Source organism: Adiantum capillus-veneris, chromosome 2 (genome assembly GCF_014529385.1).
Source record: "Adiantum capillus-veneris isolate H3 chromosome 2, ASM1452938v2, whole genome shotgun sequence".
Taxonomy (NCBI): Eukaryota; Viridiplantae; Streptophyta; class Polypodiopsida; order Polypodiales; family Pteridaceae; genus Adiantum; species Adiantum capillus-veneris.
This window is the reverse complement of record NC_140932.1, coordinates 37635362-37658809: the sequence shown is the minus strand read 5'-3', so window position 1 is coordinate 37658809 and position 23448 is coordinate 37635362. Positions and strand designations below refer to the sequence as shown.

Below are 23448 nucleotides of genomic sequence, written 5' to 3'. Positions count from 1 at the left end.
GGAATTGTGTATAGAGATGATGCGTACTAGCCCCAAGCCTCTATAGACGTGATGGCGGGGGGGGGGGGGAGTGCTCATGAAAGAGCCGCCATGCCTCACGTGAGTCCTGACTCAAGAATAGCTGGTATAGATCCTACTCTAGGCGAGCCAAAAATGCCCTCTTCTTCCACCGCACTAGGCATCAGGAGTCAATTTGACTGTCTGTGAGTGATGTCCCCCAAAAGCACCTGCCTGTGAAGTCTAGCTCTAGTGTCCCGGCATTCCTCATCATACCAACTGTTCTGGGGCATGCTCCCTGAACAGCGTCTTTGCTCAAGCTGGGTATGTGGGTATGCCTCTACTATTGCATCATGTATTTTCTGTGTCAGTATAGTAGTAAGCTCCTCCAGAGGTCGCCCTGGCTCCTCTGTGCACAGGCGTTTGTAGATCCCATCTATGTATATAGAGTCCGTCTCCCGCGTGAAGGTGTAGCGAGTAGGGGCTACTGCCCGTGGCCTGTGTGCTACACTAAACTGAAAAGAGATGGTCAACGACAAAAGAGCATGATCCACTGCCACACCAAACCCAACCGTGAGATCCTGGATACTAGAGATGAGGCTCGGATGTGCCATGACATAATCCACTGTGCTGGCTCCATATTTGTGTGGAAAGCATGTAAAACCCCCCGCAGTGGGAAATCTCTGTAGGCCATTCAAGATGGCCAATCCATGTGCAGTCCCCATGTCTATCAAGTGTCGTCCATACTCAGTGTGTTCCCCATCCTGTGATAGTCTGGATAGGCCCGTCTCTGCAACATCCAGCTCTCTCAGCATCTCCTGTGAAGTATCATAAAATACTGTCTGATGATGGGCAGTCCTAGCATTGGAATCCCCTAGAATGATGATGCCACCATCTCTAGAGAACTCCTATATGTCATCATCCAAAATAGAAAAGGGGACTGTTCTCTGGATGGTGCATAAACTGACGTTCTCGGGGGAGAGTAGCAAATAGCAATGTACTGATATCTACCTGTCTCTGCTCTCAATCTCACCCACATGTACCTAGCTTGCTCATCCCTTCGGGCTATATGTATCAATGGCTGCAACTCCTCCCTGAATCACACTGCCACTCCTCGTGAGCTCTGCCCTCTGTGCTTTGATCGTGTCTCCTGTCTACAGGCTGTCTTCCATCTATATCCACTAATGTGAGGCATAGAGTGCCCAGGGGCCTGATGTGTCTCAGAGTAGAAGCCGATGTCTCTTCCCGTAAAACTATCCTGAAAAGCACCCACATCAAGGCGCATAGATCCATTTTCCGCTTGAATCTTTGGCATTACGTCTCTCATATGCGCAAGTTGTCTGAGAGTGAGGTCATCTCCAAGGAATATGCCCGTCTTCTTTAGTGTAGGACGCCTCTTCAAGAAGTCCTTTGCCTCCATGGATGGGAAACGGATGATTAAAGCTCTCTCTTTTGAAGTCTCCCCATTTCCTTGTGTCTTCTTCCCTACCCTCTGCCTTTGTATGAGTAGCCTCACTACCCATCATGCGGAGAAGTTCTTCGACTTCCCCTTCCACATCATCTCGGTCTTTTAGGCCGGTTACTCTTATATGCAAAGCTCTAGTTTTCCTTCGTTGCTCTTCTTCTAAAGTCATGTTGATGATTGTAGGAGTGGGGACAGATGTGGTTTCTTTCCTGTTCCCTTTCTTAGCGACTTCTATCCATTTCTCGGCCTCATCTGCCTTCTTCTTTGTCTTCGTGATCACATCCATCCACGAAGACGTCTTTACCACATTCTGTTTCTCCTCCTCTTTGATCATCCGTACCTGCTCCTTGATGACCTTGATTTCCTCGATCACCGATGGTTGGAGTTCCCCTTCCTCTAGTCCACTGCTTGCTTGCTCTATTAGCAAGCTCTCGCTTGAGGGCTGAGACCTCTTCGTTAAGTGCTTGTAGCTCTGCGTGCAAGTCCTCTTTCTCCTTCTTCCATTGCGCGGAGAGAGAGAGAGAGAGAGAGAGAGAGAGAGAGAGAGAGAGAGAGAGAGAGAGAGAGAGAGAGAGATGAGATGAGATGAGATGAAATGCAATGAAATGTAATATTAACGTCTTCAAAAGGCCAAAATGACCTATGAGACCAAAAGATTACATGTGGTGAATCTAATACCAAGTCTGGGTACAAAAAGTACAAAGAACTGAAAAGAAAATAGTGGATAGGGGTGGGGTGAAAGCTAATACAAAGGAGGAAAGGGGGGGGGGGGGGGGGGGGGGGGGGGGCTGATACAATGGTGCTCTCTGATAGTAGAGACACCAGTATCCAAAAGGTTGTAGAGGTTCAATGGCCTCCACGGTAAGCACTCTATCTTGACGGCTCCTATGTCGTGCCACTATGGTATGGATCCTCTGTCTCAATGTGCATCGATGTCGAGAGGGCCCCCTCATCCGTGGGCGACGGAACCGCCCCAACTATATCGCCCGATCAAGCAGTATGCCTCTGGTGCTGCTATGTTGTGGGGGCTGCTTTACAATTTGCGTGACAATCTCACTCAAACAGATTGAATAGAAAGGAAACAATAGACATCAACAGAGCTCACAAAGACACAACAATCATAGAAACAGGGGACCCGTCGACGGGGACCTTTACGGCGGGGACGCGACATGGGACCAACGAATGGGGGACGAGATGTGGGAATGAGGCGCTCATATGTCCCTCACATGGATGCGCAGGCGGGACGCGTCCCGAGACGTGCGTCCCCGGTGATGGGTGCGGATGGGACACGGGCAAGGGCCGCCAGGGGAGACTTTTTCAAATTTCAAAAGTACAAAACAGAGCGGTTTTGTGTTCGTTTCACTTGGGGGGTCTTTCTATATAATAGGCCCAAGGAGGACACATTTTCAAGCTAGCTTGCTAAGGCCTCATGAGTCATACTACACACTACATACCCAGGTCCCAAGGGCTTCAAGCTTGACTCTTGAGCCTTGAGCCTTGCCCTCCCCTCTCGAGTCTCTCCTTCCCCTCTTTCCCATCTCTCCTCCTCTTGAAGTCGAGACTTTGAAGCCTTGAAGCCTACCCCTCTCTCCTTCTCTCCGGATCTCCGAGCTTCCATTTTAATTTTTCTCTAATATCTATGGCATCTAAAGATGGATCCGGAGCTTCTCTAAGCCCTTCTCCTTCTCCTCCCTTCTGCCCCACCATGGCTTCTCAACCCCCTTCCTCCCCCAACTTCACATGGGCATGGTGGAATAAACAAGTTTTTTCTAATGCGCGTCCCCTAGCCTGTCCCCTGTCCCTTGTTTTGCCACGTCCCCGTCCCCGTCCCCATGTGACTATGGTTCCAATACTTGTCCTTTCAAAAGCTTGTGCCTAGTGCCTTGAATGTGTTCTTTTTTGGAAGCATGTAGCATTGCTCAACAAGGGCTCATGACAACAAACAGACACAATGGATGAGAAGCTTGACACAAGGAACACATGTCATATTAACAAAAGTACTCTTGCTCGTTTAGTTGTTTGGTCTTTGACCTTCACAAAGAAACAATGAGAAAGAGGTGAATGCCATCTTAGGGATGTCAGAAGATGGGCACCATGTGCCAACGGAAAAGAACAGACTGAGCAACTTTAAGCACTTCAAATAACAATTGAACTGAAAGAGAGACGACACACAAGACGGGGAGTGATGGAGTTCCACCCTGAGAGAGCATTGGCCCCAAACCTTGATGCCCCTTTCGGTATTTCTTTACATTCCTTGAACTCAATACATCGCCGGTACTCCAATCCCTGCCAGAGAATGAGCCCTTGGCTCATATTTAAATTCCCTTGGCTATGAAAAGCAGCTACATGAAATTCTTCAAACTCAAAAGCATCTGGTTCCAAAAGCAGCCCAACATAATTTATGAAAATCCCATAAGTTCGTAGGACTTCTTCTTCTGTTGCTGTTGCTTCTTCTTAGGGTTTAGGCCCCTCGGCCGGGATCTGCAGGTTGTCTCCGTTCTTCGGTAGCTTGATACATCAGCAGTTTGTGACAGGAGATGTGGACAAGAACTGTACCTTGATGCCCATGCGATGATAATGATACCTTCCGCATAGAACCAAGTAGATCTTACCATTGGCTGTATGCTTGGGTAGGTGAGGGTCTAGCTAGTGATGGGCTGATAACTGAGATTTTTCTTATCTTGGGCTTCAGTTGACTACTTTTGGGCTTCATTTGAGGCTACGCTGAAATATTGGATGTAAGAAGGCTGATACTGGCTGCAACCAATGCAGATGGAGATGGCTAAAGTTTGCAACTTCTCTGCATCAGTTTGCACCAGATAGGGTCTCCTGGCTGCTGATGATCAACCCTGCTGCGCTTCAAGAACGCAAGAAAAAGGTGCATGCCAGTAGAGTTTCCCCGACTTAACGCAACAAGGAATTTCCCTTGATGTCTGCAAGCTATGGTTGATGGGATTGCCTCTGAAATGGCTACTATGGGCTGCTACAAATGCCAGAATGAATGAAAAACATTGGTGGTAGTGGAGAGTGAGGCATCCCCAACTGATGTCTCTTCTTTACTTGACTTCAAGGGTTAAAAGGACCCCCTGGTTCCCATATCGTTTTAAAGGTGGAGGTCTAACAAATATATTTAACATTGTCTTCACCCAAAAATATATCAACTAAAAACTCAGTAAATTGCACCAAGTGTCTTCCAATTGGACAGGCACCAAGTGTACCTTCAAAGACACTGGGTGAGATATGAACATGCTCGCACACATTATGCTCTATGATTCTGGCCAGTATGTGACCACAAAAACTTGTATGCACTACTCTAAACTACAAACGCACTTTGCTAGACCAGTGGCAGGCATGCATTTCCTTTGAGCAGATTCCCCAGGCAGACAATCGACCCCTACACAAGAGTGAGGCACAGTTTACAATTGTTTGGTCTTGGTTAAGGTTTGTTTCGTCACAAAGGATGCATAGGTTGTGGAAGCTGACACGACCTTCGTAAACAATGTTGCTTTGGTTGCGTTTGTTGGAAGTAGACACTTCCTTTGCCCAGCCAGGTTTCCTTGATGATACATGCAAATGATGCACATATTTTTGAGGCAATCTAAGTTCTAGAGCTTTTAGTATCTTTGAGGCCAATGTCTGGAACCTTGTAGCTATATAAAGCTAATGCTTGTACTGTGCTTCCATGGATATGACATACATGCATACCTAGTATGAAGCAAATACTACATTGTGAAGAAGACAGCTTTTAAGAGCTTATTGCTCTTCAAAATTTGGCGAGAGATCTTCTCTCCATTTCTCGCTCTATCTTCAAAATGCCACCAAAGGTGACAACAATTGCATCCTCATAAAGGATGCCGACCTGCTTGTCAGTCCACACACATTTGCTCAAGATACTCAGACTATTGCAACAACTTGCTTCCTCACCAAGGATGACATGATGTACCTTGGCCTCCCCTATCAAGGGTGAAGTTGGCCTAGGAGCAGCTTCTAGTTTGCTCGCGGTTCTTACATCATTTGCTTGTTGTAAATGACAAAGCACTCGTGAAAACAACGAGCACTAAATTGTTGTTTTATCCAGTATGGATTTTATCTTTGAGAGCTCAAAAATTGAATAGTGAAAAGGCCACTTTGTAAAACAAAATAAATTGAACAAGTTCTGCACACAGAGAAACCATACAGACGCACACACAGAACACACAGGCACATGCGGCACAAACACATGCAGCCACGCCCACATGTGTGCAGGTGCACACACAGAAGACTGTTCTCTGTTGATATTTTATGTGCTTAAAGCGGAAGTAAACAAAGCCTAACTCAGTGCAATATCTACATGTGAAACATGACTGCTAAATTGAGTATCTAAAAGTAGTAAAATTAATAAGAAAGGAACCTTGCATGTGCACTGTCACGAATCCTATGCCTAAGCCTGCAATAAAAACTGACATTCATGCGACCAGATCTTCACTCATACTGTTTGTAATTCCTGTGGGAGATGGGCCCACTGAGCATTCCAGAGGTCTCTTATACACAGTATATTGCTCCATTTGCAAGAATCAGCAGAGAGGCAGCGAAGATCCAAAGAGGAGTGCAAATCAAGCATTCATACACAACAGTTGTAGATGTTCTTTGCACTCACTAATCATGGCAGAATAAAATTTGGTTGCGTGATTGTTTGTTGGTGTGAAACTGTCAGGTGGCTTGAAGTGGATTTTAGGTGGAACTATGCTTCTTTTTGCCATAGCTGTGTCTTTGGTTGCATTGGAGGTGTTTCCACCCTTCACCGAACACACAGGTCGAGCTGTAAATGTAAGTGTGTGTCATTTACTTTCTGAGAGGTTTATGGTGGTGGTGGTGGTGTGTTTTTGAAAATTTAATGCAGTCAAGGTTTTTTCAATTGCATAACGGATCACTTATTCCTTCGTGCATAACAACCCATATTCCAGTCTGTTTGGTGTGCTATTAATATAAGCCTTATCCATCATGCCAGCATTCTGAGGATTAATATTGCATATGTGTGTTTGGTTGACAGGTGGTTCACGTGGTTGAAGTAGGCTCGAGCAATGGTGTGCTAAGGCCAACTTCTTCATATGTTTCATTCTCCTCTCTTACTCCTGGGAAGCTGACAAAGGAATGGTCTTTCATCAAGGAAGAAGGGTTTGTCTGCGAGAGAGGTGTTGCAATTGACATGGTCACGCATGTTATTAAGTACGGATGTACAAGTTTCACTGACCTCGATAGGGAGGAAAGCCACTTGACGGAGTATCCTATGTTGGAACTGCAAGAGGAGAAAGAGATGAAGGGTGAGAGAGTTGCAATATTTCGTCTGAATGCACAGGCTGCACGGCGTTGGGTAATGGCCATCAACACGACTGACTTGAAGTCTTTTCAACTTGATGCGATAAAAGGAGCACCAGGTACCTGGTCTTTCTTACTCTGTTCACCTTTATAGAGTAATCCTTTATGAGTCAAAAAACTGACATCAGGTGCATATGCACAGGTGAGAAAGAGGTGCTTGCTCTGAGACAAGCACCGGAGTCTGTGGATGGATGGCATATCATGCAGTTCGTTACAAATCAAGATGGCCCTTCAAATTTTGAGCTCTCCCTTACCTGGTCTGGTTTGACATCAGTGTCAGGGCAGAATCATTTAAGGGAGACATCGTATAAGAGCATGTTGCTGAAGTTGAGGACAGATGTAAACAAAACAACATCCAAGCTGAAGAGGACGCTGGAAAAGCTACCAAGTTGGGTTTCACTATTTGGTAAATCAACATCGCCATATCCTCTCTCCTATCTGATCACCTTCCCAGCAGGGGAGAAGGTGCTTTAAGTAATTGCTCATACAGGACAGGAAAAAGTGCATGCTTGGTAAGCAAAATTGACCACAGGTGAAATGCATCTAAATTATTATTGATCCATAATGATTTGTATAGGGTATTACTCGCACTGAATGGAGATATATGCTTCTTGGTTTAAATATTGCATTTGCATTTATTTTGCATATTGAGCACAATGATGGAATTCAATTTGTCTGATTTACGTAGTTTGTCAATTTTACACATCGAGCACAATTGAGGGAATTCCATTTGTTCACAAATCCAAATATTTTCATTCAAGATTGTCAAACTTGATTTGTGAACATTGGGCAATCAGATTATTGTCTGAGTTTATGCATGAAGTTGTTTGCCCTGTTCAAAAATCAAAGCATGTTGCCTCAACACACAATACTGACTGGTTGTTTGGAATCCTGTTTGCAATGATTACATTTTAGTAATTATGGTAGTTAACATGAACATCAATAATTATTATTTGAAGTATTACTTTTGGTAGCATACATGTCTATGTACCACGATGCATGTGTAAATAACATGCTTTATGTCAATCATATGAAACTTGTATATTGGACCCATGAAACTCAACACAATTTAATACACAACTATAAAGCAATTGTGACTCTTTGGTAGATGAACATTGCCATATCGCCTCTCCTATCTAATCATATCAGAGAAGGTGTTGCAAGTAATTCCACATATAGGACAGGATGAAGTGCATGCTTGGTCAGCAGAATTGACCACAGGTGAAATAGATGTGAAGTATTCTTGATCTGTCATGCCTTGGGCCTGTGTATTCCAGCACATCAAGCAATCTCAACCGTCCAATGCATTAGCATTCTAACAATGAATAGGAAAAATGCATGACGGATGGGAATCTCCCTCACCCCCACTGTTCCGGGACAGGGAACAGGCTCGGCCTCCGCCTTGCCTATTCCAGCCCGGAACAGTGGGGGTGAGGGAGATTCCCCACCTCGTCATGGTTCGGGTCAAGGGGCGGCCCATCTGCTGTCCATTCCTGTTGGGAATGCCCATTGTGCATAGCTAGATGAATGGCACATCAGCAGCCATAGTACGTCGTATAAAAACCCTGCATGTAAGCCTGTATCGAATTAAAGCATGACAACAACTGCAAAGCTTACACTGCTCAGAATGCACCCCAATTTTTGGACATGCTGCCACCTCATCTTGCTTGCTCCTCTTCCCCAGATACTTCACGGTGTAGGGAAGGGACCATTAGTGCCCTTTCCCCTGTAAGCTTTGCTCCAACCATCTGCCAGCTCCCTGCCAGTTGCCATTTGGTCACAATGATTACAAGGAAAGGATGCCAACGGTCCCTTCCCTATACCATAATGATTTGTGTAGGGTACTACATGCACTGAATGTAGAGATATTCTTCTTGCTTCGAAGTTTGCATCTGCATTTATTTCTGAATTTAAATTTTGATGATAATTGTAAATGGCAACATCACATGCTTGAGAGAAATTTATAAACACATACACATTGTCATTGGTGATTACTCCCCCTAGCTATCAAAACATGCAACCATGGGATCTCAACTATCTTAGCATTGGATTATTTCTTTTGGTAAGTGCGTGCTTCTTGTTGGACATATTAGGTACTTTGATCTCTGATAAAATACTTGATGCTTCAAAGTTGGCCTACATTTTTGAGACTATTTTTGTCATTCAAATTGACTATTTATTAAAATATTGGATCCTTTGTTACCATATGATGGTTGGATATTTGGCAACTTTTGAGTTAAATCAAAAGCTGCTAGCAAATCTGTTGTTTAAACTTAAATTGATGCTTTTCTGAAATGTTAAAAGAATTCATCTTCCAAGGCTACATGGCTCTTTGTATTGGCCTTTTATTGTTTCCATTTGTGTCAATTGTTTGTTGATCGAATTAGGTCTAGGATCCTTTGTCGAGAACTTAACCTACTTGAGTGATATGCACAAGGCTTAAGCAGAATGGGGTTGCTTTAAGACATAAGGTTTGGAACTATTTGTAGGTTTGCTAATTACCTACTAGTATCTCTTTGCTTTGATATCATTTCGTCAATGGTTGTACTGAGCAGTTCATGGGAAATTATTGTCTAATTCTTGTTCTTCAAAGTTTCTTTGGAGGACTAACAAAATTTTGCTAATGATTTGTACAACTTAGACATTATGAGTAGCTTGAGTTGCCAACAAATTTGGTTCACCTCTTCACAAAATTTTGATCATTTTATGACAAATGTAAGGATTTTCTTATGTGCTGTGACATCATACAAGTAATCTGGATTTGGTTGTTTGAGACCATTCATACCTTCTATGAGCTTGTAGTGGTAAAAGTTGATTACTCTGACGCTACTTTGAAAGCATGTAAAGACGGCTTGGTATACTAACTCATAAAATCTCTTGAGGAAAAGGAAAAAGCTAGAATTTTACAAATGCCTGGTTTGAAAATTGGCTACCATATATCAAAATGTTTTTTGATGGTAATCTAAAAAGTTAGAATATTTAAGTATTTCAAAAAAATAGAAAGGAGTTTTACCATAAAGATTCCTTATCCTTCTCAAGTGTTGATGGCCTTATAACAGAAGGATAGCATGTTCTCTTAAAATAAAGAAAAGAAACTATCTTTAACACTGCATAGGATGATGTCTAATCTAATAATTTTTAAATACCACATGAATCAAAATTGATAGGTTCTTTGACACCTACAAAATGTATACATGGCTAAAATAATTATTGCCTTGTTTATATGGATGCAAGTGAGCCTTTTATTTGTGCTTAAAGAGATTTATCTTAGTTGCAATCCTGACATTGAAGAGGAAGGTGTATTTCTTCCACAAACTTTTGTAGTCATGATATATAGGATAACTAGAATGGTACTTCATTCTGACCATATTGTACAAAAATGAGTTGAACACAAAATTGTTTTTGTGCAAATATCTTTCTTGTGTTTAAAGCTAGTTGTCTTTTGTACAAAGAATTCTTTTGTATATAAGTATTATCTTTGATACAACAACAACACACACACACACACACACACCCTAGACACAGGGCCTTTCTAGGCAAATGGGTAGGTCAAGATGTTGGTTTTGGCTTATTTTATGTCTTTAAGCCTTGACAAACCCATTTTGGTAAATTCTCCTTAGGTGGATAGGTTGGTAGGTGGTGTCTGGGAGTATGGATGAAGTTTCTATTCACAATCATTTCGATCCTTTGACGTAGCTGGTTCTAGGTGATAGGAGCTACCATTCTTAAGTTACCTCTTGTTCGATTTTGAATCTAAATTTATTTCATGGAAATACTATTTCTAAATGACCACGTGAATAGGATTCTTCTACATTGACATATTGTGGCTCACAAAGCCTTAAAATTCCATTTGGAGTATAATGTTCGTATGCAAAAAAGAGAGTTAAATTCTTCCATCCATACCCTTTTAAGCTAAGCACATGCATCGAAAAATCATATAGGAATCAAGGTAGGGATAGGTGAAAACATGATACCATCTATGCAATTGAGCAAATCCTTTGCCCTAGGAGCCAAGTAAAAAACAAAACAAAAAAACAAAAAGCAAGAAGATCAGTCCCAACAAACAACATGTTGCTAGAACCAATCCCATAATTTTAATGTCATGCCGAAAAATTAGAATCAAACCAGTCAACCAAGAAATCAAGCAAAGGATAGAGTAGCAATGTAGGAAGATCAAATCCAAAGACAATTGCTAGTGAAGCCTTTTAAACTAAAAACAATCAAAATTTGGTGTAATCAAGTAGACATTTGAGAGAAACACGCTTTCATTAGTTCCGTAATGGCAAGAGATGGGTAAACCATACTACACAGCCAATCACAACAAGTATGAAACAACCTCCTCACCCTTGCATACTTTATTTCTTGGCAAGCAAACATGAAGACATTACAAGGCTAAATGAGGGATAGAAATACTTTATCTTTATAGAGTCTTTAAATTGGAAGGGAGCAACAAGCCATGCCGATTTTACACCTTCCCAAGCTAATCTATGGCACACTAGGTAATATAAGCACTCCATTCAATTTTCAAAAGGGACTTGCAAGTAGGCAAAGACAACAATAGTCATAGACATGCATAGGAAGGTCACAATGTAGTGATAACATTAAATAAATCAAAATAATTGTGTGTACATACCATGATCAAGGAAGGGGAGATGATGGTTCTAATAATTCCATGCCATTCAAAGCCTAAGGGTCCATTGCAAGGGAGAGACTGTAACATGCATCTCATACTGTGTAAGTAAGGAAAGTGATTGGGGAAGAACCTTATGCCAAGAGTCCTATACTACATAATAGCAAGGGAATCATACAACCAATAACTCATCATCATGAGATAGAGGTTCCGGTATTGTAAAGGAGCAAATAAAGGCCCGTCTTAGACAAAGTTTAAGGTGAGTGCGCCACAAATCCAGATAAAGTCTCGGTGTAGCTAGCAAAAGAGAGCACATCGTCCCAATGTGGTAGTTAATGAGTTGCCACTTTCAAGGGGAATTCAAATCAAGGCGGGAGGCATCAAAAAGCCTTGTTCCCATGTGGGCAAGAAGTTTCAATAGCTAAGAGGGTTCCCACAATAATGGAAGAAGATTCTTATGCAAGACTAAGAGGGTATAAGAAGTCATCAAAAAAATGATAGCTTTCATACAAGTTAGGTGATTTTGGGTGAAGTTAGGGGGAAGGGTCCTTTTCATGATAAGCAGCTCCAATAGAATTTAAGGGATTCACACTAATGGGTGAAGTGAGGAAAGAGAATCCAAGAGCAAAGGAACCTTTAGTGTCCCAAATTTTAAGGAGGAAAGTCAGGGTATGCCCAAGTGATGTTCACATCGTGTTTCTTCATTAGAGATTTCTCTATATTACTTAGGGTTATTTCATAAGTGTCTTCATAGTAACGGAAATAGTGTCGATGCCCAACCTAATCCAAAAAAAGGTTTTTCCTTGTAGCAATACGATCATGATTTAGGGTGAGCATCCATTATTCATGACCTAGAAGGGGTTCATACTACAATCTCTAAGTAGAACAATTGATAGTATTAAGTATGCTGATTCTTTTTTAGGCATGCATGCCCAAGGAAGCATTAGAGAGGCCAAAGGACCTATATGGATTAGTAATTTTCTTGAGACAAGGCAAGGGTTATGCATAGTTTAGATTCTAATGTTGTTATCTTCAATGAGTCTCGAGGCCTAAGGTGTGGCTAGTTAGAGAATGCAAAGTGAGATTCACATTGTGTCACAGACACTCTGTCAGAATGTGAAACACTATTATGACTATTCCAAATGAGCCAAGAGTGAGGAAAATAGTGTTTGTGCCAAACCTTACTTAGATAGAGGCAATTCATTGTATTAGTAATGTATGGGTAAGAATCATTAGCCATGCCTTAGAAAGGAGAGTATAACTCTTATTTAGGTAGGGGAATAGAAGCTAGTACTAATTCTTTTAAGGAATCTATTAAGAAGACTCATAGTGGTCATGAGACTGATGGGAGAAGTTATGCACCCTGGAAAAAGTTAGTTTTAGGCATAGTTTAGATCCCAAGATTGCAAGTTTTGATAGCTAGGTAGAGTACTCAATGAACCATAATATAATGACAAAGTGAGGTGTGTATGTGTCCACCCTTTCCCAAGAACAATACTCAGTGTTCAGGCAATGATCCCATTGAGTATGTACTTATTGTCTCATCAAGTCGATAAACATACAACAAATAAGCCTGAAATTATGCTAGTTGCTATACGTTGACTAACTTGGACTCTTGAGATTGTAGATTATGGGGTTGCTAACTAGCTATGTGTTGAGAATTTTGGCTCCACACTTTCTCTTACTAGGTGTAAAATGAGAGATAATGAAACTTTGAATCTTTATTAAAAATTCTTGTACTAAGGCAATGCCACTATCAGAGCTTTGAATTGTTTCATCCAGTAAGGAAGTGATTGTTGGACTTGCTGGGTACTTTGATTTTGATATAATACTAGAAGCTTCAAATATGGGATACAATTTTGAGTGTATTTTTGACATTTAAACTCACAATTTATTGAAATAGTGGATCCTTCATTACCATATGGTGGTTGGATATTTGGAAACTTCTAAAGCAAATCAAAAGTTGTCACCAAATTTTCTCTTTAAATCTAAAATGATGTTTTTTTGAAATTTTTAAAGGAAAAATATTCTAGTACTACATGGCTCTCCAAGTAATGGTCTGGGCTTTAGCTGTTGCTATTGGTGTCTGTTGTTGGCCTAATCTAGTTAGGTCTATACTCCTTTTTTTTGGAACTTAGCCTGCTTGACTAATATGCACAAGGATTACTCTTGGTAGAATGGGCTTGCCTTAGACACAAGGTTTGGGACTATATGTATGTTTTTTGTCACCTAGGGCCTCTTTGCTTTAATATCATTTGCCCATTGGCTCTACTAAGCAATTCTTGTGGGATTATTGTTGAAATATTGATGTTATTCAAAGTTTCTTTAGAAGATCAACAAAATTTACAGATGATTTTTATTGGTTAGAGATTATGAGCAACTTTAGTTGCTAGCAAGTTTGATTTATTTCTTTACAAGATCATTGTATGGAAGCCTTAACATTTGGTTAAATGTAAAGGATTTCTTATGTGGTTACATGTGATAGCATATAGGTCATTGTTCTCTAGAAACTTGGGTTAGACCATTCATAGTTGGGCTAATGCTTGACTAATGCTATTTGTTATGGTTAAAAGTTTAACAACACTTACCTTCTATGAGCTTGGCGTGGTGAAGTTTGAACAACTTAAAATTTTAAGAGTTGAATGCTACTCTGATTGCTTCTTTTGATTAGTTGGATGCTACTCTAATAGCATGTAAAGATGGCTTAGTATAATAACTCATAAAACCTCTTGTGGGAAAGGGGAAAGCTAGAATTTCATAAATGACCTTTTTGAACATTGGTTGCCATATATCAAAATGATTCTTGATGGTAATCCAAAAAATTACAAAGAAAATTTAAGTATTTCAAGGAAAAATAGAAAGAAATTTTACCATAAAGATTTCTTATCCTTGTCAAGTGGTGATGGCCTTATGATGGAGGGACAACTGGTTTTTTCAAAATAAAGAAAAGAAGAAGCTATACCGCTTCTTAGGATGGTATCTAGTCTAATAGGTTTTAAGTACGACATGGACCACAACTAATAGGTTCTTTGACACCTGTTAAATGTATCCAATGCTAACAAATGTGTAGTCTATCACATCTTTAGCATGCTGAATAAGCAAGAGAAACCTATTCATATAGCACATTTAATTTTTCTTATCACTTCAAACTCTGTAAAGCAATTGTCAATTCCACATGTTAATGTTCTTTCTAAATTAAAGTAGAGCTTGGGGAGAAGCTTAACAGGTAAGAAGGCATCTCTTTTCTTTGTAATGGCAAGATTAATAGAAAAATATTTGATGTTCATTCAACAAATTTTTTTCCTTCGATAGTAAGAATTTTTTATTTATCCAAAGTGATTGTGTACATACAAATATGATGCTTTGATGATGGAATTACAAGGTCATTGATTTGAAACATGGAAGGAATGTAAATTTAATATTGGAGTATAATTGTTACCAAAAGATAGAAAAATTAAAATGTATATAATTCTTATTGAATGCTAGAAAGATATAATTTTAAAGTGGTATAAGTCGAAACGGCTGTGAAATCTACATTCAAAACTAAAGGAATCAAGACCAAACTCTTACCAATAACTACACATGTTTGGAGGCTTAGTGAGAAGCAGAATAAGTATGTTGGATCCCTCTACCACATAGAAAATGAATTCAAAGGGAAAAGAGGCATTGATGGATACAATGAGCACAATAACATCTTCATGGAGCTAGAGCTATTGCAGAGGCGAATATTTGAGTTTTATGACATCACCCGTGTTGAAACAAAATGGTGTACTCAACTTTGTTTAAAGATAGACGAGTGTGAGATTCTCAATGATAAGAAGATGGAGACGATATCCATAACTCTCATGCGCAAAGCTATGATTAACATGACAAAGGATGATCCAATGTACTTTAATGTACAATCAGAGATGAATTTGTGGTGGCTTGGTTGTTTTCTTGTGAGTAATGTTTGTCCTATTTCGTGTAAGTGAATGACATGGTTGAATTCCGGTTTGGTCTCTTATTTTCTTTTGCTTTGGGTTTTTTCTAAGGATCTCGAGGTATTGGAATGTCTCTTTCACCAAACCCTCATTCTAGATATTATTAGTGGGAAGATGAGAGGGCAAACCACTCTTACTATTGAAGACAAAGATATCTTTTGGGTTCTTTGAGATTTGACCTCTAATCTAAAGACATTGAAATGCTTATACAATTGCAATAGAGGAGCCATGAGCTTACCATGCTTCTACAACATGGAGCTCACAAAAGCCCTTGATCAAAAGAGGTGGACCAAGATGCCAAACCTGCATTTGTTGGACAAGATATTCCAACTAGTTTTTTATATACCATTGAGAAATGCTCATATTTGTACTATGCACACTTTGTTCCATGTCATAGAAAAAATAATTAACCTTTACGTTGGGTTTTTATAGAAGATCATAAATCAATATGAGCACCATGATGGAATTGCAACTATTGAAAGGTCTTATCAAATATAAGACTTCATGGTGGAAATGTGAAAATTGAGCAAGACCAAAAGCTCTCAACCAATGAAAAGGATCTTCCTAGAAAGGTATCCATGCAAGGTGTGAAGGCAAGGTGGTTCCTCTCAAGACCAATAAACAAGACAATTGGAAAGTGTGCAAGAAATCACATAAGCAAGATTGACTATGAGCAGTGGAGAAAGCTACAAAATGTAGTAAAGGGCCAGGAGGCTCCATCTAGAAATGAAAAAGTGGAGGTTTGGCATGTGCTAGATAACGTTTTCAAAATGTGTGACAAGGAGTCTTGGTCAATGGTTAATAACAGAAGATTTCAAATACACCTTCACTTCAACAATTCAAAAAAGTTCACAACAGCTTGGATAGAGAATAACATGACACATTACATCATAAAATACAAAATCCCCTTACAACATGGTTCACACGTTACATGGCAAGTTACAAAATCCACTTAGAGCATGGTTCACACATTACATGGTAAGTTACAAAATCCACTCACAAATGGTTTTGCGGCAACAACATCATCTATAAGCATTTACCATACTTCATTAGAAAGTACAATAATCCAAGCATACAGAACACTCAAGGAATGGAGAGGTCGCATTGCATGGAGTGCAATGCATATTTTAGATATACTCAACATGGTGGTGGAAGTCACAAAGGAAATAACTACGAGAACTCTTCCAGTGGTTCGATGGATGAGTAATGTAGCAACTTTATGCAAAAGAGACATTAGGATCATCAAAGCTTGTACAAGCATTGAGGGAAGTCCATTCAAAGACGAAGAAGAAAATCCAAGACTTCAGAAAATCAAATGTTCTTCAATCACAACAGAGATGGAGACAAGAAAAGCACTTTGTAAACCATCGATGTGGGTAAAGGCATTGTGGAGGAAACCAATGAATATCTTGTAGCATAAGTACAACTTTTTATGTTTTGAAAACCCTTGTACATTTTTGTCCTTCTTAGATGTGTTAAATCCAAGTTAAAGTGGTTGTTCCTTTCTCTTACTTTGTATCAATTTGTCCTTACCATAATCTCCATAAGCCTACAACTGCTCACTATCTTTTATTCTTAATGCTAAAGCAAGCCCTAAATAAGCACTAAAATAGGCCCCTCTAGAAAATTGAGATGTATCCTAATAGACACTGACATCCAAGGCCATATGTTTATCCACTAAAATCACCTTCTCGTAAGTGCTCATGATGGCCATGCCACCAAGAAACTAGGAAAATGTCTCGAAAAAATATGTTTCCATTGTTCCTTCGTCACTAAGCTTGTTGTGGTACACAAGGATCTTTGATAAGTAGTGATGAAGGGTTGCATCACGTCCATGGAAATTTCTTTTGTGCGTGATAAGAAACTCATATGAGCCTCTACAAAAATCCAAGTAATGCAAACCAATGACACTTAGTAATATAATAAGCAAGCCAATGGAAATTAGAATAAGAAAACCAATTAAATTTATGATGAAATACATGTACCTCCAGTTTCTCATCATACAACAGGATTTTTTCTTTCTCAAGGTCCATACTACTTGCGGCCTCCCATGGAAATTGCTCCATGAAATGATCATAGGAAGATTTTAGCTTATCATAACCCAATCGTTTTTGAAGGTCCCTAAATTTTTATTCCACCGTTGTCTTTGTCCACCATGTTAAACCGCAAGCATTGTCTCAAAATATTTCTCTAGGGCTAAATCCTCCATGTCATCATCGAATACAAAACCATCCTCCTCCTTTTTTCTCTTTGCAATTTCTACCAATATGAATTGCTCCCTTATGGATAATACCTCTATATGTCACTAAAGAAGATGTATGGATTTCTCCCAATGATGATCAGGTAGATATAGGTAATTGGAGTGTAGGGTCAAGCAAGCTAAGATCTTGCATATGTTCAGGCACCTGTGACACCATATTGAAGATATCAATCACTCTGATAGCTTTAGTCTCCTACTCTTCCTTAGCGATAAAGAATTCCTCCTCCACTCCCATTGTGTCCATCTCCCCTTCTATCTTAGATCCCTCCTCCTTAGTGTCCCCTTCTCGCTCATCACAGAAGCTCCACCTTTGTGTTTGGCAAATTCTTATACAGACATTGAAGGTAGATAAAAAAGCCCATTCCAAAAGGCACAAGTTATAGTTCTTTGAGTACATATCTCACACCAAAAAGTCTTATGGTCATCCACAAGAAGCTGAAATCTCTTGTAGAGATTTTTTACTTCTTGTTATTTGTGCAATCCAAAAGAGGCACACAATCTATATCTGAAGGATTAAGTTGCCCTTCATCCCCTTGGACTTCATAATACTTGAACTCTTTGTTGTAGTAATCCATGTTTTCTTGGATAATAGCAGAGTAGGGCACCTCTATATTGAACCTCTCCACTAGCTCATAATATAATATAGAGGCTCTTGCCTCATTGAGGAAGTCCATTAAAGCCTCTTCAACCTTTACTGGCTTGGGGATTACAATCTTCTTCTTGTTGGGTGCTTTCTTTGTACAAGCTCATTGTGTTTCTTAGAAAAGGAAAACTCAACCTTTCATTTCATGGAATGTGCCTTGACCTTTTGCTCTAAGAGGCACACTAGGTAGGAAGTAGCTCTTCCTTTAGTGATAGTGGATTCTGAAAATTGATACAAGGGGGTATCAAGAAGGCAATCGATAGGATCCATCATCTCTTGCCTCAGTGACATGCTGATGCGGTGAACTCATCCATGAGATTTGCTTGAGTATATAAAACGATTCCCAATCAACTTGGATCTTGAACACCAAGCATTAGGACCTGTAATGGTTGAACAAACTCAATAACGTAACTTGAACAAGATCCTGTAACAAAGCCTCAATGGGACCACCAGACAAGACATGCATTGCATCCTGTGGAAATTTCTAGAAATGTTTGGTGCACAATATGCTTTTTCTATACGTGGGAAATGACTGGGCTGACTTGCCTAAGCTATCATCTAGATTCTACCTCCTATACTAAGCTCAAGGTCCAAAAATAGTGGACGTGCTTGACTTCCTATGATAAACAGAAGGTTTAATGTTCACTAAAATTGTTGTTGCATGTTGAACATGAACATTTGTGCATTGAAATGCACATGGCAATACAATTGAAGTATGCGTATCAAAGCACACATTCAAAGAACAAAAACATAAGTTGTACACATAATATCCTCAAGCCAAAACAAATGTGGTAAAGCTTGACTTTTGACCATACATCTTGCCATTTCCGCAAGAGACCTGTTTTTCCTCTCAGCAACCCCATTTTGCTGAGGTGTATACGGAATTGTACATTGGTGTTTTATCCCAATACTAGTCAGAAATGCATTAAATTCATGAGACATATACTCCCCCCCTTGATCGGAACAGAGGGTGCCCATATTACATTTCGAGACATTTTTAGCCATAGCCAGAAATTGCTTGAAGCATAAAAACACTTCGGACTTCGCCTTAAGTGGATACATCCATGCATGCGTGGAGTAATCATCAATGAAAGTCACGAAGTATAGGTTATTGCCCAAGGACGGAGTTTGCATGGGCCCACAAAACATCACTATGCACAAGCTGCAATTTGCATGTGGCCCTAACGGAACCATCCTTTGGAAACTTCGAATGTTGCATCTTACCCAAAATACACACTTCACAAACATGTTTGACAGGTGCTTCAAGAGGCGGCAAAGGAGCAACCATATCAAATTTCTGTAAATGCAATAAACTTGCAAAATTCAGATGCCCAAAACGTGCATGCCAAAGTTTTGCATCTGAAATAGCCTTAGAATCCACAATTGCATTTGCAAAATTCGGTCCACACTTGTCGTACAAAGTGAGCTTATACATCCCATGGTATAAAATGCCATATGCAATAATTTCATCACCAAAACTGAGATCATGTATTGTACATCTCTCATCCACAAATTTGACTACAAGACCAACTTTAGCAAGTGCAGGTATAGACAAAAGATTATTCTTGATCCCATCTACATACAATGCATTAACAAGTGTAAAAAAACTTCCATTTGCAGTAGTAAGCATAATATTTCCAACACCCTGAACCGTATAAGAGGCATTGTTGGCACAAGTGACTGAATCCCCATGAGGGACAGACTCAAGGCATGTAAACAAATCACGATGTGAGATAATGTGCTTTGTAGCACCACTGTGAAAATACCACACATGTGAATCTGCAACAACTGACATGCATGCATCATGGACATAAGGATCATAAGTGCACTCTGCACTGAAAGCCCATTGTGCATCAACATCAGCATCACTGTCTCCTATCATAGAAGACTCAACAATAGCTGCATTTGTAGTAGAACCAGCATTTGTAGTGGAATCAGCCTCTTTCTTCTTAGCCTCTTTGGCCTTCAACTTAGGAAAGTGCTTGATCAAGTGATTTCATAAGCTTTACAATAATGGCAACACATCGTCTTTTTGCCCTTTCACCTGAATTCCTAGAAGAATTGCTTCCAGTAGAAGCATTAGGAATAGGTGATTTACCACTCATAAAAGAACCATGAGAAGTGGCGATGTTGCTGTTACCACCTTTTCTTTGAGCAACAATAAAGGCATGTTCAACAACACACTGTCTAGTCCTGTTTTTTTTGGAAAGTGACTCTTGCAACAACAATGTGCATAATGCATCAACCTTGACAAATTCTCAATTTCCTTGGGTCATAAGTCTCGAATACCTAGCAAAAGTCTGGTAAGAATCTGGCAAAGCATCAAGAACAGTCTGCACAACGGAACTGTCAGAATTGACTTCGCCTGCAGAAATAAGTTGCTCATTGATATCCTTGACACCAACAAGGAAAGTGTCCATATCATCTTCCTCATGCATAATCTTTGACTCCAGCTCTTCGCGCAACAATGCAATTTTTACCTCATTACGACTTGCATAAAGACCAGCCAGAATACCCCAAGCCTATTTTGCAGATTTCGTTGAACAAATGTGAGGATCGATAGTGCACTTCATAGAAAACACAATCAATGCATGATCCTATGCCTCTTTTACATCCAAACGAGCTTCATCAACCATAGGCAAAACAGCTTTGGCAGTAGCAATCCTGCCACCAAAATCAACATCCTCAACATCGCCTACATCCTCAGAACCCGGATGTACATCAATGCCCTGCACAATATTCCAGACACCCTTTGACATAAGGACATGTTGCATCATATAAACCCACATAGTACAATTGTCCCCATCCAATCTATCCTCATCAACAGTAGCAACAAGCATCTTGAACACATATGTGTTGTTGTCAGTCATGGAAAATTTTGCACCTGATGTGAAAACTGTCGAAAAGAGGAGAAATGAAGTGGGAACAACACGTGCTATATAGCACAAACCGTAGATGTCAGGACAAGGGTCCTACGGGGTGTTAACCCTCACGGCACACGGACACCCATCACCTACGATGGACGCGTATTATGTATTTGGTAGAGTCAGGTACCGGGCTTGTCGGACCAATAGGGAAAGGTAGAGTGATCGCCGATGAGAGGCGCACTTTAACTTGGACATTCAAGGGATTAGTTGGTTAAGCATGGGCGCCCAAGTGTGAATGGGGTGAGCTCCTATAAAAGCCAACTAAACCTAATTTTTACTCATTCTCTCATTTGTGCAATTGAAGAGTGCTCTTGCTCCATCTCCATCTTCTTCTTCTTCACCTCCTTGTGTGTGTGTGTGAGAGAGAGAGAGAGAGAGAGGGAGAGTGTGTGTGCGATCGAGCATTACGAAGGCACGACGGCGGCGAAGCGGTTGAGCGCGGCACGACTGCAGCTTCTTCTTCATCGCGGCGAGGAATCCACCACGAAGGCGAGCGTAGAGCGGTGAGTGACACACCCTTTGTTTTCTTGAGCTTGCTAGTTTAGGCTTGTTGTGTGCTTGGAGCCGTTTGTGGCTCGCATACGGTGTATTGGCAAGTCCCTTGCTTCGACAGTGCGGCAAGGAGCGCACACGGGGCAAGGCCCAACCTAGGGGGTCAGGGACCTATGCTAAGGGCCTGGACTAGACCAGTGTGGACTGGGGATCCGCTTAGGGAAAGAGCTAGGAGCTAGGCCTATATAAGGGGCGGTAGGGAGGAGGATCCTACGTCTCAGTTCCCTAGGTCTCACAATGGTATCCTTGATATGATTCTTAGGGTACAGTTTTAAGATGGTTTGAGTAGTCTACAGTCAAGTCTATTGCTTTACAACTTTTGTGAAAACTTATTCTTTTCACTCTAGTTTTCGAGGACAAAAACTCTTCCTTAAGGGGGGAGTAATGTCACGACAAGGGTCCTAAGGGGCAAGGCCCAACCTAGGGGGTCAGGGACCTAGGCCAAGGGCGTGGACTGGACCAGTGTGGATTGGGGATCTGCTTAGGGCAAGAGCTAGGAGCTAGGCCTATATAAGGGGCGATAGGGAGGAGGATCCTACGTCTCAGTTCCCTAGGTCTCACAGTAGAAGACTGTAGGGGACCTGTTATGCAGAAAACGGCACTGACAGAAACTTTCACAAAACGACAAAATAGCCTGCACAGTACTATTTGTAGTGGAAACGGAGGCCGAAATGAGCCCTCATCAAAAGTCTGAGCACACCAAACTCTACGAGCTCTTCCAAAAATATTTGTCAACCTGCAGACGCTCGCCAAAGCTCACATAAATCAATTAGGGTTGCAAGAATTATAGCGAGAGTTGTTGCAAAAGGTTATGCTCAGGAAAAGGCCATTGATGTTGATGAGACTTTTGCACCTACTTGTCGTATGACTACCATTTGTAGTATTTGTGCATTGGCAGCTCATAAAGGTTGGAATGCACATCAATTGGGCATAAAGACTGCATTCTTGAATGGAGATTTACATGAGGAGGTGTATGTTATGCAGCCTCGTGGTTTTGTTTAAAAAGGGTAGGAAAACAAAGTGTGCAGGTTAAAAAGGGCTTTGTATGGTCTAAAGCAAGCTCCACGAGCTTGGTATGAGAAGATTCATGCGTAGTTGACTGCGCATGGTTTTCAGAATAGTCCAGCTGAGAGCACTTTGTATGTAAAACGTGAGGATGATGTACATCTAATCAGCTACTCACAGGACCGAATGAGAGTTATATTGCTGATTTTAAGGCTGATTGAATGCCTCTTTTGAGATGTTAGATTTGGGGCATTTGCATCATTATTTAGGGATAGAGTTTAAGCTATGTGATAGAGGTATTGCTTTGTGTCAAACAAAGTATATTGAGACATTGTTACATAGATTCGGCCTTGAGGACTGCAAGCCTCTTGCTACTCCTATGGAGACAGGTTTAAAGCTTAGTTCTCATGATGCTGGAGATCATTTTGATGTCACACTCTATTAAACAGCTGTTGGTTGCCTCATTTATGTATGCATTTTTGGTCTCACAAGTGAGCAGGTTTATGCATAGTCCAGGGTCTCAGCATTGGAAGGCATTTAAATGGATCTTTCACTACTTGAGTGGCATCATACATCTTGGGTTGTTTTATCCCAAGGGGGGATCATTGCCGCCAAATTTACATGCATTTTCAGA

At 40.7% G+C, this 23448-nt stretch overlaps 1 protein-coding gene across 2 annotated transcripts in view; it reads left to right on the top strand.

Annotated features, from left to right (window-relative positions):
- Positions 1–7455, top strand: part of LOC147462642 (Zn-dependent exopeptidases superfamily protein) — a 126679-nt gene extending 119224 nt beyond the window's left edge. For both annotated transcript variants that reach the window (XM_086484708.1, XM_086484716.1), the window contains 3 exons: positions 6156–6268; positions 6492–6876; positions 6960–7455. In XM_086484708.1, coding sequence (XP_086340834.1) covers positions 6156–6268; positions 6492–6876; positions 6960–7291 — 830 coding nt within the window. In that variant the 3' untranslated portion in view covers positions 7292–7455. The remainder of the gene's footprint in view (positions 1–6155; positions 6269–6491; positions 6877–6959) is intronic.
- Positions 7456–23448: the final 15993 nt, after the last annotated feature.